The 17,799-nt window shown below is 40.8% G+C and overlaps 2 protein-coding genes across 8 annotated transcripts in view; one reads left to right on the top strand and one right to left on the bottom strand.

Annotated features, from left to right (window-relative positions):
• Positions 1 to 14,174, bottom strand: part of CNOT9 (CCR4-NOT transcription complex subunit 9) — a 32,858-nt gene extending 18,684 nt beyond the window's left edge. Inside the window, exons 1-4 of one of the 3 annotated variants that reach the window (XM_049888175.1) lie at positions 13,950 to 14,174; positions 3,479 to 3,658; positions 2,165 to 2,280; positions 619 to 728 (exon numbers count right to left, since the gene is read on the bottom strand). In XM_049888175.1, coding sequence (XP_049744132.1) covers positions 619 to 728; positions 2,165 to 2,280; positions 3,479 to 3,658; positions 13,950 to 13,973 — 430 coding nt within the window. In that variant the 5' untranslated portion in view covers positions 13,974 to 14,174. The remainder of the gene's footprint in view (positions 1 to 618; positions 729 to 2,164; positions 2,281 to 3,478; positions 3,659 to 13,949) is intronic. The other 2 variants (XM_049888173.1, XM_049888174.1) reach the window with 2 other exon arrangements.
• A 360-nt stretch (positions 14,175 to 14,534) lies between these two features.
• Positions 14,535 to 17,799, top strand: part of USP37 (ubiquitin specific peptidase 37) — an 80,390-nt gene continuing 77,125 nt past the window's right edge. For all 5 annotated transcript variants that reach the window (XR_007517962.1, XM_049888159.1, XM_049888160.1 and 2 more), the window contains exon 1: positions 14,535 to 14,736. The gene's annotated coding sequence lies outside the window, so the exon portion shown is untranslated. The remainder of the gene's footprint in view (positions 14,737 to 17,799) is intronic.

Genomic DNA, 17,799 nt, shown 5'->3' with positions numbered 1-17,799 from the left:
AGAAAGAGACACTGAAAAAGGGTGATTTAAAAAAGAAACCTTTTAGATGTATTACATTTCATAAATCCAAAGATAGTTCTTTACTACCCAGGAGCCTGAGATCTGAAATGGCTGATTTATTACTTTCTTAAGTAAAAAGTATTTTAGACACATCCTCCATAGTAAATGTATATAGAAACATTAACCAGAGCATAAAAAGATTTAGGTAAAACAGCAAAAGGTAAACCACTGTAGTTGTGGGAGAATAGTTAGAAGCAAGAAAGATAAAAAATTCCAAACTCAAAATCTTATTCCTGAAATACCAGTCTCTATTTATTGAATCAAGTACTTAATCTTTACTCTCCCTACAATTTTCAGTAAACAGTTCTACATATATGCTGAATGTAATCACAAACAGGCTTATTTAATCTCCATAGCCTTATTAGTAATACTCAGTATGATGCTTGATAACAGCCATCACATTCCTGACTCTCACTTATTAATGAAAATAAGCTCAACCTCAAAGACAAAACTAAACAATTGGTGAACAAAAGCTGGAAGGGCAAGGTAAAGCACCCAATCTAGACTACTATTATGAATGATGATTTCAGGCTAGAGAAAACAACCCTAACAACTTACCAATAACTCCAAGGCTGGTGAGCCGAAGATACTCAAAAGGGCGTGTCTTGCTGACAGTGTGCAAAAAGGGGTACAAAAAAAGGGGGATGTGTGCTGCGAGAAATGCTGACCTGGAAGAAAAAAATAATCATGTTCAGTGCTCAGAGTTGATTTCTACTGATCTTGAACATTCAAATTCCTGGGTGGTTAATTCCGTAAGGCCTATAACATTGCCAGAACAAAGAATCCTTAGGAAAAAATGTTGCTGGTCATTAGCCCAGACCAGTGGTTCTCAACTGGGGGCAATTTTGCTTCCCCGGGGACATGTGGCAATATCTGAAGACATTTTTGGTTGTCACAGCTGAGGGGTGCTATTGGCATCTAATGGGTAGAAGTCAAGCATGTTGTTAAACGTCCTGCCATGCACCGGTCAGTCCCCTACTGCTTGCCCACAACAAAGGGTTATTTAGTCAAAAATGTCAATAGTGCTAAGGTGGACAAACCAGGTTGAAAAACCCTGGTTTAGGCCAATGGTTAAGAGAATATGTCATTTTCCCTGTATCAGCACCAAGTACCTTCAAAATGGATTAATTTAAAATAGCCAACTGCAGATTTTAAAAAACAGGTCATAAAATGCTATTAACTGATCAAAAGATTCTCCTAGATTCCCTGCCTCACCTAGTTCATGACTAAATAATATTCACAGGTGCAGTCAAACAAAACCTTATAAGCCAAGACAACAAAATAAAGCAGCCCTTATCAGGTTTATCTGCTATGCTTAAATGCACACTCTTGCTTTTAGTCCTTTCTAATATACTAAGTACTCTAAACTCACTTCAATCTGCAGCTGTATGTCAGGTAACAAATATAGAATCTGATCTGTTACTTCATATTATTATTTATAGTTGCACCAACATCCAAGACTTTGAATACACAAGTACTCCTGTATTTTTCTAAGTACTTAAAAGTAATTTTATTGGTAACTTCTCTAAAGCCCAGAAAGGCTAGTGTCAGTCTCGCACTCAGGTTTTATAAAGAAACTTTACAGAGAGAGGAAAGCCTTTAATGAAATGACTATTAAGTGCCTTAAGGCCATAAGAGCCACATAGCAGATTCTTGAACAGGATTTCCCTTTACTTAATTTTTCAGCTACAGAAGGATGGCAAAAACATTTTAACTCACACGCCAATTGCCATCCATTATAGAAGCTATCTAGAATGTTCTGTTAAGGATTCTGAGACCAGATCTGGGCTTAGTGGGAAAAAGTGCAGGACTAAAAGATTTACTGAACTCCTACTATGTGCCTCACATATGGCATAGTGATGCCTACCATGAGTTTAAGAAGAGAATTAGTTGTATGCCTGGCACATAATTACCTTTGCTGAGATGTGAACACAGATCCCTTAAAGTTCATTGCCATGAATGGGTAAAAAGTAAACAGGAGTCTCGATCACACACACACACACACGTGTGCACACATACATACATCCCATTGCATACCCCTGCCCTCATTACTCAGAGAAAATTTAGGACCAAATTCAATATAAGCCTCAACCAAAGCATTTACCTGGTTTCTGGATGTGACGCCACACATTGCAGTAAAGCAAGGGCATTGCAAACTCTATTTGACTGGTGTGCTGTCAAGGTGGGTGGATTGATAGATGGATAAATATTTACAATTTCCTAAAAAACAGAAATCAGCACCAGATGAACAAGAAATAACTTATTAGTAAATTGATTCCCAAAATTTAATGCAAAAATTAAAAAAAAAAAAAAAGATTCAGTCCTGAACCCTCAAAGAGGGAGCAGAAATAAACAAATAAAGCTCCCATCCTTTGATCCCAAACATACTTGATTGAGATTTACTAGCCAATTTCTACATATGTCTCTAGGAAGATTTCTACGGAAGCAACTGTGATCACCTATACTTCTTATATCCTACATCCGTTGAGGCTTTTGCTTGAGAGATCCTTATATTTTTATAATTCCTCCTTTTGTCAGCATTCTGCTTGAAGTTACACCGATGAAATAGCTGACCAGAAACTGTTAGTAGGTCAACCATAGTGACTCATAAAAACGTTTGAGTTTGTTTAGGTAACAACTATAAAAAGGAGGAGATAAAAGCATGGGTATATGAGTATATGGACACAGAGCAGTGACTATATGTGCTGCCAAAAGGTGATAATCTGCTAAAAAATTCCATTATTTTAATTGTAAAACTTCTACATGAAAATGTCCCCATAACAAACTTTTGTTTCTTGACTACAGGAAGTAAGGATGGAATGTGAATTTATTTAACAGATTTGAAAAGTTAATCTAATTAGGAATTTTGGGCAATACTTGAAGGGATGATCATTTCAAAACTGATGTATCACATCAATTTTTTTGCCACCAATGATATTGTGGTTAGGAACAAGTTTCAGATATTTATTCTTTAATGTACACATATACTCATGTTTAATGCTATATCTGTCGTATCTTCACCTTAACATTTTTTCCCCAGATATATACCTTGCAATCTTTACACCTTATTTTCCACCTTCTTCACCCGTCACGTAGAATCATCTTACAGTACTCCTAAAGCTGTGTTTCTCAAAAGGCAGTCCTTAGGCCACCTGCATCAGAATCACTTGAGGCAGGGGAGGTACTTGTTAAAAATACAGACTTTAGGGCCCACCCAGAAAATCGACTGAATCTCTTGGGTGGAATCCTAGAATCTGCATTTTAACAAGCATCTTAGACTTTTCTAAAATAGGTTCTTATGAACGCTAACGTTTAAAGAATCATCCTCCTAAAGTCCTCAAAATCATCTGGGCAAAGAAAGATACACTAACAAAGTGTGATGAACAGGACTGCACTGTACTCATCGATACACACCCACCTGTAAAAGTGCTGCAATAGTACCAAACGAATGCCACAGCATAGGTGCAAGGTCAGGAACAGATTCTCGCTTCTTACTTAGCTCCAGCAAAGCATTTTCCCTTGTCTCAGGACTGGACAGCTCATTAATCCACTGATAGATCTTTTCTCTATCCACTTGAGCCAGTGCCGTAGGCACAGGCTTTAAGGTGAAAATAAGAAAGTATACATGTAAGTTTCATTACAGTCAAATCAAGTCTTACTCTGCAATAGTGCTTTAGGGGGAATATATTTTTCCACAAACACCAGGGGAACTTTTTCAAATATATTAACTTGGATGTAAACTAATTCAACCTCTTTGGCAGTAATCTACCAAATCTAAAATGTACACACACTTTGATTTAGTAATTCTGTATCTAGGAATTTATCCTAAAGGTATACTTGGGCTACAGTAGGGCTGAACTAAAAACATTTGCCACTTTTACTGCTGTATTGTTTTAAAAGCAGAAAACTTGGAACAATAAGTATCTAACAATTAAAAAAAAACAAAAAACTCGTTGTTGTCAAGTCGATTCCAACTCAGCAACTCTATAGGACAGAGCAGAGCTGCCCCATAGTTTCCAAAGGAGCACCTGGTGTATTCGAACTATCGAACTTCTGGTTTGCAGCTGTAGCACTTAATCATTATACCACCAGGGTTTCCTCTATCAATGAAGGAACTGGTTAAATGTATTGGTACATTTATAATAGAATTAATTCTTTGAAAAAATGAGATAGTGTTAAATGTGCTGATATGAAATAAAAAACAAAAAAATTTTCAAAATGCACAGAATAGCATATATGCTTCCGTTAACATATGCGTACATATTCTTAGATTTACAGACAACATTTCTAGAAAAACATATAATAAACTTCTAACTAGCAGTTACCTCTAAGGTTTGGGATCTAGGAGACTTACTTTTCATTGTACACAACAAAACTTCCTGCATAAACTATTTCTTTTAACCAAATGCATGAAATAGCTTTTGAAAGAGAAAAACATTATACCCTCCCCACCTGTTGCTAGTCCCTCCCAAGTAATTCTGGCATCCCCTCCAAGGAGAACCAAACCTATGTCATTTGGAAAAGCTCCTCCTCCTAGTAATTCTTATATTTACCACATTTCCGCCCCTTTGAGAATCATTCACTACTTACTCATGTAGGGACTATATAAACAGATTAACGTGATATGTTCTCAATATTGTGCTGAAGAATCACAATATTCCCATTTCTATAAAATTTGAGCATTTCTGTAATTCTTCATAGTTGTCAAAAGCCTTGTGACCTCGGTTAAGTACCATAATTATTCTTACCTGGAAAATAAGATGGCAAGCTAGAAAAATGACTGCCGTTGTTACTTGTAGCTCTGAGGTCCTAAAAAACACACGGTCATTTCTATCCCTATGTTTAATATTTTCTGACTTAATTCTCCCCAAACTGTGAAATAGGTAGATATCAAAAAAGGGAATCTACACTTGCAGATAAGAGCGCTGATGCTCAAGAGGAATTAACTTGTTCTACTCACCCAGGTAAGGAGCCCTGGTGGCTCAGTGGTTAAAGTATGTGGCTGCTAACAAAAGGTTGGTGGTTCAAACCCACCAGCCACACTCCACACGACAAAGACATGGTAGTCTACCCCTATAAAGATTACAGCCTTGGAAATTCTATGGAGCAGTTCTACTCTGTCCTATATGGTCGCTATGAGTTGAAATTGACTCGATGGCAACAGGCTTTTTTTTTTAATTCACGCAGGTACCAAGTTGTGTATTCTAACACTTTCTTGAACAGTATTACACAGCTTCTTACAGTCGTAGTTGCATGTTCTCACTACACTCTGATGTGTTAGAATGATGAGGAACAAAAAGGACAACTGTCTTTTTTGAGGAGCAGAATGAAGTCTAACAGGGACTCTGACGTGGACTCAAATTTAACCGAACTTGACAATATTGTTGTTGTCAGTTCTGACTCATAAAGACCCCATGGGAGACAGTAGAACTGCCCCCATACGGTTTCCAAGGAGCAGCTGGTGAATTCGAACCGCAGGCAGACCTTTTGGTTAGCAGTCAAGTTCTTAACCAATGCATCACCAGGGCTCCTCTTGAACAATAGCCGCCTTCTTTTTTAATTTTTTATCGTGCTTTGGGTGAAAGTTTACAGCTTAAGTTAATTCCTCATACAAAACTTCATACACATTATTGTTATACAACCCTAGCTGCAATCCCTATAATGCGACAGCACACTCCCCCTCTCCACCCTGGGGTTTTCTGTGTCCATTCAACCAGCTTCTATCCCTTTCTGCCTTCTCATCCTGCCTCTGGACAGGAACTGCCCATTTAATTTTGTGTATCTTCTTGAACTAAGAAGCACACTCTTCTTGAGTATTTTATGTTTTACAGCCCAGTCTAATCTTTGTATAGGGTCCCTGTGAGTCGGGATCTACTCAACGGCAACGGGTCTGGGTTTTGGTTTTTAACCTTTTTCTGAAGAGTTAGCTTCAAGAATGGTTTTAGTTCTGGATTAACAGTCCAGGGGCCATGTCTTCTGGGGTTCCTCTAGTCTCCGTCAAATCCTTAAGTCTGTACTTTTTTTTTTTTTTAATGTGAATTTGAGTTCTGCACCACACTTTTCTCCTGCTCCATCAGGGACTCTCTGTTGTGTTCTCAGGGTAGCCATTGGTGGTAGCGGGGTACCATCTAGTTTTTCTGGTCTCAGGCTGATGGAGTCTCTCCTTTATGTGGCCCTTGTGCCTCTTGGGCTAATATTTTCCTTGGGTCTTTGGTGTTTTTCATTCTCCTTTCCTCCAGGTGGGCTGGGATCAACTGATGCACCTTAGATGGCCGCTAGCAAGGCTTTAAGACCCCAGGCGCCACTCACCAAAGTAGGATGCAAAACATTATCTTAATAAACTTTGTTATGCTAATTGACCTAGATATCCCCCCAAAACCATGGTCCCCAGACCCCTGCCCCTCCTACTCTGTCCTTTGAAGTGTTTGGTTGTGTTCAGGAAACTTCTTAGCTTTTGGTTCAGTCCATTTGTGCTGATCTCCCCTGTATTGTGTGTTGTCCTTCCCTTCACCTAAGATAATTGACTACAATCTAGTTAGTGAATTCCACTCTCCCGCCCTCCCCACCCTGGTAACAATCAAAGAATGTTTTCTTCTGTGTTTAAACCTTTTCTTGAGTTCTTATAATAGTGGTCCCATACATTATTTGTCCTTTTGCAACTGACTTTCACTCAGCATGATGCCTTTCAGATTCATCCACGTTATATGATTCATCTTTGCTCTTTATCGTTGGATAGCATTCCATTGAGTGAACATACCATAACTTGTTTATCCATTTGTGTGTTGATGGGCACCTAGGTTGTTTCCATCTTTTTGCTACTGTGAACAGTGCTACAATGAACATGGGTGTGCATATATCTATTTATGTGATGGCTCTTATTTCTCTAGGATATATTCCAAGGAGTGGGATTGCTGGATCATATGGTACTTCTATTTCTAGCTTTTTAAGGAAGCATCAAATTGATTTCCAAAGTGGTTGTACCATTTTACATTTCCACCAGCAGTATACAAGTATTCCACTCTCTCTACCACCTCTCCAGTATTTATTATTTTGTGTTTTTTGGATTAATGCTAGCCTTGTTGGGGTGAGATGGTATCTCATTGTAGTTTTGATTTGCATTTCTCTAATGGCTAATGATCACGAGCATTTCCTGATGTATCTGTTAGCTGCCTGAATGTCTTTTTTGGTGAAGTGCCTGTTCACACCCTTTGCCCATTTTTTAATTGGGTTATCTTTCTGTTGTTGAGGTTTTGCAGTTACCTGGTATATTTTACAGATTAGACCCTTTTCGGATATGTCGTAGGCAAAGATTTTTTCCCAGGCTGTACGTTGTCTTTTTACTCTTTTGGTGAAGTCTTTTGACGAGCGCATTTGATTTTTAGGAGCTCACCATCATCTAGTTTCTCTTCTGGTGTTTGTGTACTGTTAGTTATGTTTTATATTCTGTTTATGCCATGTGTTAGGGCTCCTAGCATTGTTCCTATTTTTTCCTCCATGATTTTTATTGTTTTAGGTTTTATATTTAGGTCTTGGATCCATTTTGAGTTACTTTTTGTACGTGGTGTGAGGTATGGGTCTTCTTTTATTTTTTTGCAGATATTCAGTTATGCCAGCATCATTTGTTAAAGACACTGTCTTTTCCCCATTTAATGGACTTTGGGCCAAAATAAAAGAGGGAAGCTTAATTATATAAGCTTTTAGCTTGATGTTTATCATTTCACTTGCTTGACAGAATGAACCACAAGGTGTTCTGCTGAATGGACTGGAATGCAGCTTAAATCATCTTTAAGTGCCTTGGAGTAATCTGCTAAAAGCTGTATTATAACCTCCATTTTGATGCTCCTTAACAGGCTCCTAGAGCAACAACATGATATAGAAGGGATAGTTTTCCCACTTGCAGCTTGTGAGGCTACCTGTGGAAGCTGCAGCTTCCATGGGACTTTAGATCTGAGAGTTAGGAATGTCAGGTGGGGGTAATGTGGGCCATCTAAGTATTTGTCATGGGTTCTGTAGTCATTCCACTAACAGGACGGCATCCACAGAGGACAGTGAGAGCAGTCTGGTGCCAGGAAACACCTCGGTTAAGGACACTCCTTTTCATCATCTCTGTTGAATTTCATCTCCAATTTAACAGCAAGAGTTACTTTAAACCCACTGAATACACACCTGTCATGGAATTATTACTTTTTAAAATAAAAATGGGGTTATAATGCTTACCCTATGTCAGTTACTGTCCGAAATAAATGCTTATCATCATCACTTTCGTTTTATAGATGAGGGAACTGAGGCACAGAGAAGTTATTCAAAACTTAAGTGGCAGGATTTGATCTACAACTTAGAGGTAGGATTTGAACCAAGGCAGTCTAGCAACAGAGCCCATGTTCTTCACTGCTTTCCTAATGTAGTTCTTCATCTGCCTGAAAGAGTAGGTTTGATCTAAAAATGACCTTCTGATAGGCAATTTCTGTGACCTACAAAATGCGAGAGATACTGAATATATAAAAATCTCAGGCAAAACTAAAACGTTATTGCTGCTAGTTCAGCAGAATCTGAAAGCACAATCAGTACTAGGAACAATATCATTGATGTTAAGAGAAATTCTCTATTTATTGAGATTAAAAGTCACTTAACAACCACTATTTTAATAGGAAAATCAGTGAACTAGTTTGACATCATTACCCATGTCAAAGTATGATGGCTCAGACAGGGACATAATTTAGCTAGTGATAGTAACTAAACACACCTACACATACCCCAACAAGCAATTTTTATAACACAAAGGAGTTTAGTTATTCTGCAGAATGAAAAAGAAAATATTTTTACATCTTAAGTTAGGTATTAATATATTAATTTATATTACCAGATGATTGGTAAACTATTTTGAACATCATTCCTAAATATATCACCAAAGCACAACTCTAGTATTTCAATAAATCTTGATGGTAATAAAAACCCAAAATGTATCTATTATTCTCCTTCTGAATTCCAAAGGTCTTTTAGGCATGCTTTTAACCAAAACAGAATAATTTGAAATTTCATGTCTTCCTAAAACGGGGTGGAAAGTGAAAGGGTGGGATGGATGAGGGAAGGCAAGGAACGGTTTCATTTAATGATGACAACAAAGTGGTTATTATCCTTATTTTACAACTGATGAAACTCTACTCAAAGATCACCTCTAAAGACTTCTGGTATAATTTACTATACATTTCTGAGGCTATGGCTAATATGCAATTCAATCTAGTAGCAAACATGGCCCAGTGGCAGATAAGCAAATTCATCTATGACTTTCCTATTGGAGAGTACCTAATTTAAAAATATAACAATTAATCACAAGAGCAAAGGTTAACAATTTTTGAGCCCCAGGTTTCTGTAAGGATCAAATTAAAACTATAGAGCATTTATTTATTGAGCATACTATGTGCTAGGCACTGTCCATTACCTCACTTTAGTCTTAAAATTCTAAGAAACAGGGTCAAGGTTGAACACACTCAAGGTCACACAGCCAGTGCACAGCACAGTGAGATTTAAACTCTGGTCTACTTCTCTCTAGAAGCAGAGATCCCTACAGGGTCTTCAGGACTGAAATCAACAAATATCCCTCCAAGTAGAAAAACTTATTTTGAAAAAAATCCAATAAAGAATTTTCTTAAGTTTAAGGTTAACAGTCTTTTCTTTTTATTATATGCTTTAAAAACCAAAACAAAACCCCTATAATGTTTACATTATCAAAATTTAGAAGGAAGTAGGAAGTTGTTCTTCCCTTTTCTGTGCTTTTCCGTTTAACAGTCTGTACATGGACCACGTATTTCAAGTAACACCTTTTTCTTTCAACAAAACGTAATACAGGTTAGAAATTTATACCAAAGTGAGTCACTAATGGCTAACTCCAAGTGTCAACAAACACTGGGTATTGACAGTTGGTTTTCGATCTCTGAAAGATCTTAACATTTACTATGACAAGGAGACAGATATTAGAAATTATCTTAATTATGATTTTTTCCTTTTGGGTTAATTAAAAAATTAATATAGATGGCTTTCTTAAACAGAAATAGCCAAATCTATCAATATAACATTATGTTCAAGGGCCAAGATAGCTGTCAGTTTTCCTGACACCAATGAATATGTGACAGTGAATTCAAAAATTGACTTAGATTGAAATAGGAATTATTTTCTAAAGTCTGGAGATGATTCAAGTGGCTTTGGGTGTCAACATAATGATGATATGCCAAGAAAAAACCAAGCCAAAACCGTTGCTGTCAAGTTGATTCTGACTCATAGTGACCCCATAGACAGAACTGCCCCCATGGGGTTTCCAAGGAGTGGCTGGTGGATTTGAACTGCCAAGCTTTCGGTTAGCAGCCAAGCTCTTAACCACTGCACCATCAGAGCTCCACACCAAAAAAAATAGAACTTTCTAAATAGTGCTTCAAGTATTCAATTAGCTTTATTAACCTCTTATCTTGTAAAATAAGGGCCAGAATATTCTTCAAGGTAACTTTTTGAAAAATAGATGTGAACAAGCAAAGAGAAGTTAAGCAATTTGACTAAAGCTTCAATGGGAGACCCAGGAGGAGATCCTTCAGTGTGCAGTGTTCTTTCTACTTTCCAAAAGGGAGGGCTTCTGGGAGTTCATCACAGCTTCAACAAAAGTATATAAAATGACCAGGTAGAAAGTAAGGGAAAGATTATGGCTTAAGGATGCTACAATTGTTATTGGGAATTAGTGGGAAATTAAGAAAAATATATATATGTATATGTATCTCCAAAGCATTTCTTAAAGGTATACCTTTGGCTTTCAGATCACTAGCATAACATTCATTACGGAAGATAACAACTCTAGGTATGTGAAGATTTGTAGTTGTTTTAATCTGAAGCAATCTCCAAGGTCCATAACAAAGTTATTACTTTGCAGAGGTAGGAACTAAAATCCCAAGGCTGAAGTCTGGAAGCAAGTCATTTAACCAGTGAGTGAAGTGAGCCAACCACTAAGCAGTTTGTCATTCTTGTTCAATCTTTAGAATAATCTCGTGTGGTATTACTGTCCCTATTATATTCTATGTTGGCAATAACAAAGTTGTTAGGATGTATTCCCTCAAGAATGACAAGTCTACTACATCAAAACCAAATCCATTGCTGTCGAGTTGATTTCGACTCATAGTGACCCTATTGGACAGAGCAGAACCGCCGCACAGGGTTTCCAAGGCTGCCATCTTTCCGGAAGCAGACTGTCACATCTTTCCCCTGTGGGGCAGCTGGTGAGTTTGAACCAGCAATATTCAGGTTAGCAGCCAAGTGCTTATCCACAGCTCCTTGTCTACTGCACAGTTCTAGCATAATAAAATATTACTCTACTCTCAAGATTTAAGGTACTTCCCCAATTATCTCAATCTCTCCCTCTACAAAGAATAGCCTGAATTCACGTGTGATCACATCATCCTATGATAGTACTTTCTATCTCCCTGCCTGAAGAAATAACTTTCCTGCTATTTAAAAAAAAAAAGAAGGGAGAAGGGAGTGATAAAGGCACATACACAAATATAAATTTTCATTATTGGGCAATATGTAAGCATCTTCTCAAGTAGCTTAGATTATTGTGGGTAATGTTGCATGTATTATTAACTCTCCCCATCTTCTAATGAGTGATATACATCATTATTGTCCTTTTACCCAGATCATAATTCCCAGTTTGGTCTAACAGATGACATGAGGGATTGGGAACGAGGTGAGTCAACTTTTCTATGCCTCAGTCTCCTCACTAATCAAATAGCTCAGTGGATGAGTGGTACAAAGGAACTTGTCAGAGCTGCTGTACAGTCCAACTAGTGTAACAGGTGCAAGTACATGTAAAAGTTTAAATTCTTAAGTAAATATAAGGCATTGTACATTGAAGAAGCATATACTGAGTATTTATTATTCTTAATGTACCACAGCTTCAATGGCTGTTCAAAAGATGAACTATTGAAAATAAAATTGGAGAATGGCTTGGTATCAAAAGTACAAATCCTGGGGAAGACAAAGATTTTGAGAGAGAGCCAACCTTACAAGAATCTCCCTCAGTTTAATCTGCCTCTCTCCTGTTTTCTTTTTTCCCCTACCAGCAGCAGCCTTACCTTGCAATGTACTTCTTCCCAAATTTGGGAGGTAGAATAAAAAAGCTAGGGAAATTAAAATCAAATTAAGATTTAAAAAGTACCTCTCCACAATTACAAACATGGTGACAGGAGACAGAGATGCCACTGGCCCTGGAAATGATGACTTGATAAGGATCAAATCTCAGAAAGCAATGTTTGCTATAGGCTAGCCACACTTGGCTCACTTTTTCTTCAGTTGTTATATTTAAAGTTAAGGCAATTTCTTTTGTGCTCTATTTAGAACTTATGTCATGTTGCCTGGTAATGCAATTTCAGCACGTTATTATCTGCTTAAGTCACTTTGTCCTTGGTGAAACTGAAAAAGTAGGACTGGCATGCAGAAGCGTTCACTAAAATCAAATGATCCCTTTTTCCCATTATGGCTACATGTTCTCAGTGGTCACCTCCTGCATTTATATTACTTCACTGAACAAAGTATTTGAGTTACTAAATGGTAGCAGAAACTATCCTAGCACTGGGGAAACAATGTAAACAGGACCCAAATGATCCCTGTTTCTGTGTTCAAGGGGGAGGACAACAAGCTAGTAACTTCATACAATAGCTACATATTAGGATCGGTATTAGGCAGGGTACTCTGAAAGAGAAAAGTTGGCTACTCTGAATAAGGTGGCCAGGGAAGGCCACTCTGAAGCACATTTAGGTGGAGACCAGAAGGATGAGAGCCTGTTACACCCACATGGTGTGTGTGTGTGTGTTTGTGTGTGTGAGACACACAAACACACACAGAGGGAAGAAAAGCATTTCAGACATAGAGACCAGAGGTGCACCCAGGAGTGGAAAAGCACATGGAGGAGGGTTAGCAAGGGGGCAGTGTAGCTAAAGCACATGGAGCAACTGACATAAGAACCAAATTAAAAAACCAAACCCGTTGCAGTGAAGTCGATTCCGGGTCATAAAGACCCTACAGGACGGAGTAGAACTGTCCCATAGGGTTTCCAAAGAGCAGCTGGTGGAATCCAACCGCTGACCTTTTGGATAGCAGCCGTGCCCTTAACCACTGTGCCATCAGGTTCCAGTGACATAAGACAAGGCTGAAAACGTGAGTAAGGACGACATCACACAGGGCCTTGCAGGCCATGGCAAGGAGTCTAGATTTTATCTAAGTGCAATGGGAAGCCATAGAAGTACTTCAGACAGGTGAAATACACGTTGCGCTTTTCTTGTTAAAAGAGCACGCTGGTAAAGCCTGGTAAGCTGTTGGGACGAGATGTGTGAAAGGTTTTAAAAGCAAAGAATCATAACCAGATGCATATTTATTCACTTCTCCGGGCTTCAGGTTTTCCATCTGTAAAAGCTAGTGGTTTGAGCTAGAAGCCATTCCCATCCTGCTGCGTTAGGCAGTAAGTTCCGAGAGCACCGGCCGCGTCAGATTTACCACGGGATCCCCCTCGGCCCCGCCGGCGCCCAGCACACCATTGCGGCTCTCAAACTGTTGGTCAGCGTAAGGAATCAATGAATGGCCGGCCCGGGCCGCGAGGGAGACGCTCCGGGCGCTGGACCAGGCCCCAGGGCCGGAACAGAACGCTACGCGCAGAGACAGGCAGCGAGAGCCGTCAGCCGAGGAGAGCGGCGGCCAGCCGCATCGCAGGAAAGGCGCGGCGAGGAGGGAAGCAGGGCCTCGCCGGCTGAGGGCAGAAGGAGCTGGACTCGGGGCCGACACAGGGAGCTGGGAGAGGAGGTCGAAACGCAGGGCTGAGGAGGGGTTCTGGGCCCAGGCCGGCCGGTCCAGCCACTCACCGCAGCCGTCGCCAGGCTGTGCATGTTGGGGGCGGCCGCCACTCTCCTCCTACCGCCGGACGCGCCCGATCCGCGTCCTGCTTCAGCGCCGCTGCCGCCGAAGATGATGAGCCGCCGCAGCCGCCATCCGCCTCCGGCTCGCTCCGCCCCCTTCGCCGCCCTCTGACCTCTCACCCCTGACCCCGCCCACACAACCTCTTCCCGCCTCCCTGCCCTCGGCGGAGTTAAAAGTCTCACAGTATGTCTTTTGCCCCTTAAGATTCAGGGAGGACGTCCGCGACCCGCTAGTCCCCGTATCCCCGGCTTCAAGTAGGCATCCTTACGGGTGTGAACTCTGACCCTCCTTCGGAAGCCAGTGAAGGGCGGGAAAAGAGGAGCAGTCTCGGGAGGCCTGTTAGTGCGCATGCCCGACTGGGCTCAGTAGGAGGGAAATGGTGGGAGCTCGAAAGGGGGATGAAATGGAAAGTGCGCGTGCGTACTACAGTCACGGCAGGGGCGGGGCTTCTGTGCAGGGCGTCGCTTGGTGCCGAGGCGGGGCGAAGGCGTAGGAAGGGCGGAGTTATAGGCTTGCGCGCACGCCTGGTTTGGTCGCGTCGAGTGTGCGTGCGTGCGTGCGTGTTTGCGTGTGGTCACAGTTCCCGCCATCAGCCGCTCTCCCTGACTGGGGGAGTGAGCGGCCCCGCTCCACAGTGGCCGGTACCCCTACTTTACTCCCGGTTCCTCCTCCTCCGCTCGGACTCTGTGTTTCCGGTAGGCCTGTTCTGGGGCTCCTGACTCGCAGGCACAGGTAAGGCGGGCCCGGCAAGCTTCTCAACTGAGCTGTTTCTCCCAGCCCCCCTCCCCTTCGCTGTCCGCCCACTCGGCGTTCACTCTTAAAGAGTTCACCGCGCTGCTTCTCAGCCCGCCCCCCAACCCCTCGACGGTCCCTAGCCTCAGATACTCGACTTGGGGCTTCCCCCCAGGCTCTCCCTCTCTTAAAACCTGGTCTTTACTGTCCCGTGCCCTCCGCAGTCCGAAACTGGCTCCTGCTGTCGTCCACCACTTGCCACTTAATGAGGCCTGCTGTCTCTTCAGGTGACTTCCGTTGCCGCACATTCCATCGGGTCCTAGACATGATACTCAATTCAGTCTCTGGACCATTCTTCACTTTCTTTCCTCTCCTAAGTATCCTTCACCAAAAGGCATGAATTATATTTTTTGTCGTGCATCTGTCTGGTGTTCCCCATTTCTGGCCATCAGATTAGGTTGTCAGGTTTACCCGTTTTAGGTTATGATCCGCAGAAGGAAATGGTAATTGATGGCAAAGCCCTGTATTCTGACGAGTTGTCCTGTAATGGTTTTGTGGTGGTGGTGGTGGCTGGGTGCCCTCGAGTCGTTCTCCACTCCTAGTGACTCCATGTGACAGAGTAGAACGGCCCTGGAGGGTTTTCTTGGCTGCAGTGTTTATGGAAGCAGATCACCAGGTCTTTCTCCCATGGAGCCGCTGGACCAACCTTTTGGTTGGCTGTCGAGCTCGTAACCATTGTGCCACCAGGGCTGTTTGGTTTTGTTGTAATCCCCTCAAAATGTTAGCTCTGTGAATGCCTTTTGCGGGGGGGCGGGGGGGAGGTTGCTAATGCCAGACAGGAGTCTCTGGGTGGCTCAAATGGTTAATTTATGGACTACTAACTGAAACGTTGGCAGTTCAGACCCAGCTAGAGGTGCCTCAGAAGATAGGCCTGGCAATCTGCTTCCAAAAAGTCATAGCTTGGAAAACCCTATGGAGGAGTTCTACTTTGCACACATGGGGTCACCACGACTCAAAATTGACTGGATGGCAACTAACAACGATGCCTGACGGGCCTGTAACTGGAAGAGCTATCTTAAAGGAGATGTCAGGTAGACAGTTGGATATGCTGTTGGAGCTCAGAGAAGAATTTCTGGGCTGACAATTGTATATACATGTGTACACCTGTAAAAAACCTGTTGCTGTCAAGTCAATTCCGACTCATAGGGACTGTATATATACACATAAACAGAGAGTCATGTTGGTAGTAATTGAAGCTATGGATGTGGATGAAATTGCATAGAGTATAGTGCTAGAAAAGAAGGGGACCTAGGAGGGAGCATTGAAGAATTCTTAACATTTAATAACTGGATAAAGGAGAATGAGCCTTGCAAAAGAGATGAAAGAAGTTGTCAATAGTGTTGAATTCTGCTGAAAGGTAAAATTGAATGAGGACTGAAAAAACCCTGGTGACATAGAAGTAATTAGTGATCTTAGTAAGAGGTGTTTCTATTTTGAATATCTGGACTTCAGCCCTAGGTCCTCTTCTGCTTTTACTTTTGCCTTCCATAAGCCTCAAATTCCATCTCTACATTGAAAACTTAAGAATGTTTATTTCCCATCCAATCCCTTTGCTTTGAACTCCACATCTAAATAGCCAACTGCCTGTTTGACATCTCTACTTAATTTTTTCAGAGGAATTTCAAATATAACATGTCTGAAACATGTCTTGGTCATTCTTCCCACACCCAAATTCTTTTTCTTCCAGTGTCCCATTTTATTAAATGATACATCCATTTATCCAGTTACACAGGTTAGAAACTTGAAAGTCATTCTTGGCTTTTCCCTCATCCTGTGTATCCATACCCTCTCCAAATTCTATCTATTATACTTCAATATATGTCTTGAATCTATTTCTCTACATCTTCACTACCACCTTTTTTAGTTCGAGCTACAGTCGCCTTTCACCTGGACTTAATCTCACTGGTTCCAAGTATTTTCATCTGTAAAATGGAAATAATAAAAGGTTCTACCTTATTGGATTGTTGGGAGGATTAAATGAGATAACCACGATGAGCACTTGGTACATGGTAAATGGCCAATAAGTGTTACTTGTTATTGTAATTGTTGTTATAAGCCGAACAACTTAAGTATTCTATCTGGTTGCTCTGTTTTCTTCTGTTCTTGCTCCCTCCACTGTTCTTGTCCCCAGACCCAAACAAACCACGTCACTTCTCCATTCAGCAGTAATATGGCATTTTCTCTGCTTAAAACCCTCCCATGCATCTCCCATCACTAAGTGCTTATTACACTGAGTTAAAAAAAAAAAAACAACCCATTGCCGTCGAGTTGATTCTGACTCACAGTGACCCTATTGGACAGAGTAGAACTGCCCCATAGGGTTTCCAGGGAGTGGCTGGTGGATTCGAACTGCCAGCCTTTTGGTTAGCAGCTGTAGCTCTTAACCACTAAGCCACCAGCATTTCCATTATGTTGAATAGTAAAGATCAAATTCAGAATCCTTACTGTGGTCTGTAAAACTGTGTAACTCGGCTCTTGCTTCACTAGCTTCATCTTGCACCATTCTCTCTGTCACTAAGCAGCATCCATGCTGCTACTTTTCAGTCATGCCAGGTTCTTACCTATCTCAGGGCCTTTGCACTTTTATAAAATAAAAAAGAAATTCTTTTCTGTTTTCTTGGATTGTTCCAGCACCACCATTCCCCAATCAACTTACTTAATTTTCTGTTCAAGTGGTACTTTTCTTAATGTTCCCTACCCTTTACCACCAAATCTTAAATACCCTGTTGTAATCTCTCATCTTGCCCTGTACTTTCACTTTTTATCACTTATTGGAACTTGTAATTGTATATTTACTTGTGAAATTGTTTAAAGTCTGTGTTCTACTAGATTACAAACTAATGACCATTTCTACTTCTCAAAAAATTGTTAAATGAGTAAACTGGACTTAAATAACAACCATGAGTCTTTTGGAAGGACCAGTTTACTGATTATTGTCATTTTAAGACAGCTACCTTTTGCAAAAACAGAGGACCACAAGAGAAAAACAAAGAGTTTTCCAGC

The sequence above is a fragment of the Elephas maximus genome, chromosome 6 (genome assembly GCF_024166365.1).
Source record: "Elephas maximus indicus isolate mEleMax1 chromosome 6, mEleMax1 primary haplotype, whole genome shotgun sequence".
Classification (NCBI taxonomy): domain Eukaryota; kingdom Metazoa; phylum Chordata; class Mammalia; order Proboscidea; family Elephantidae; genus Elephas; species Elephas maximus.
This window is presented reverse-complemented; position numbering and strand designations above follow the sequence as displayed.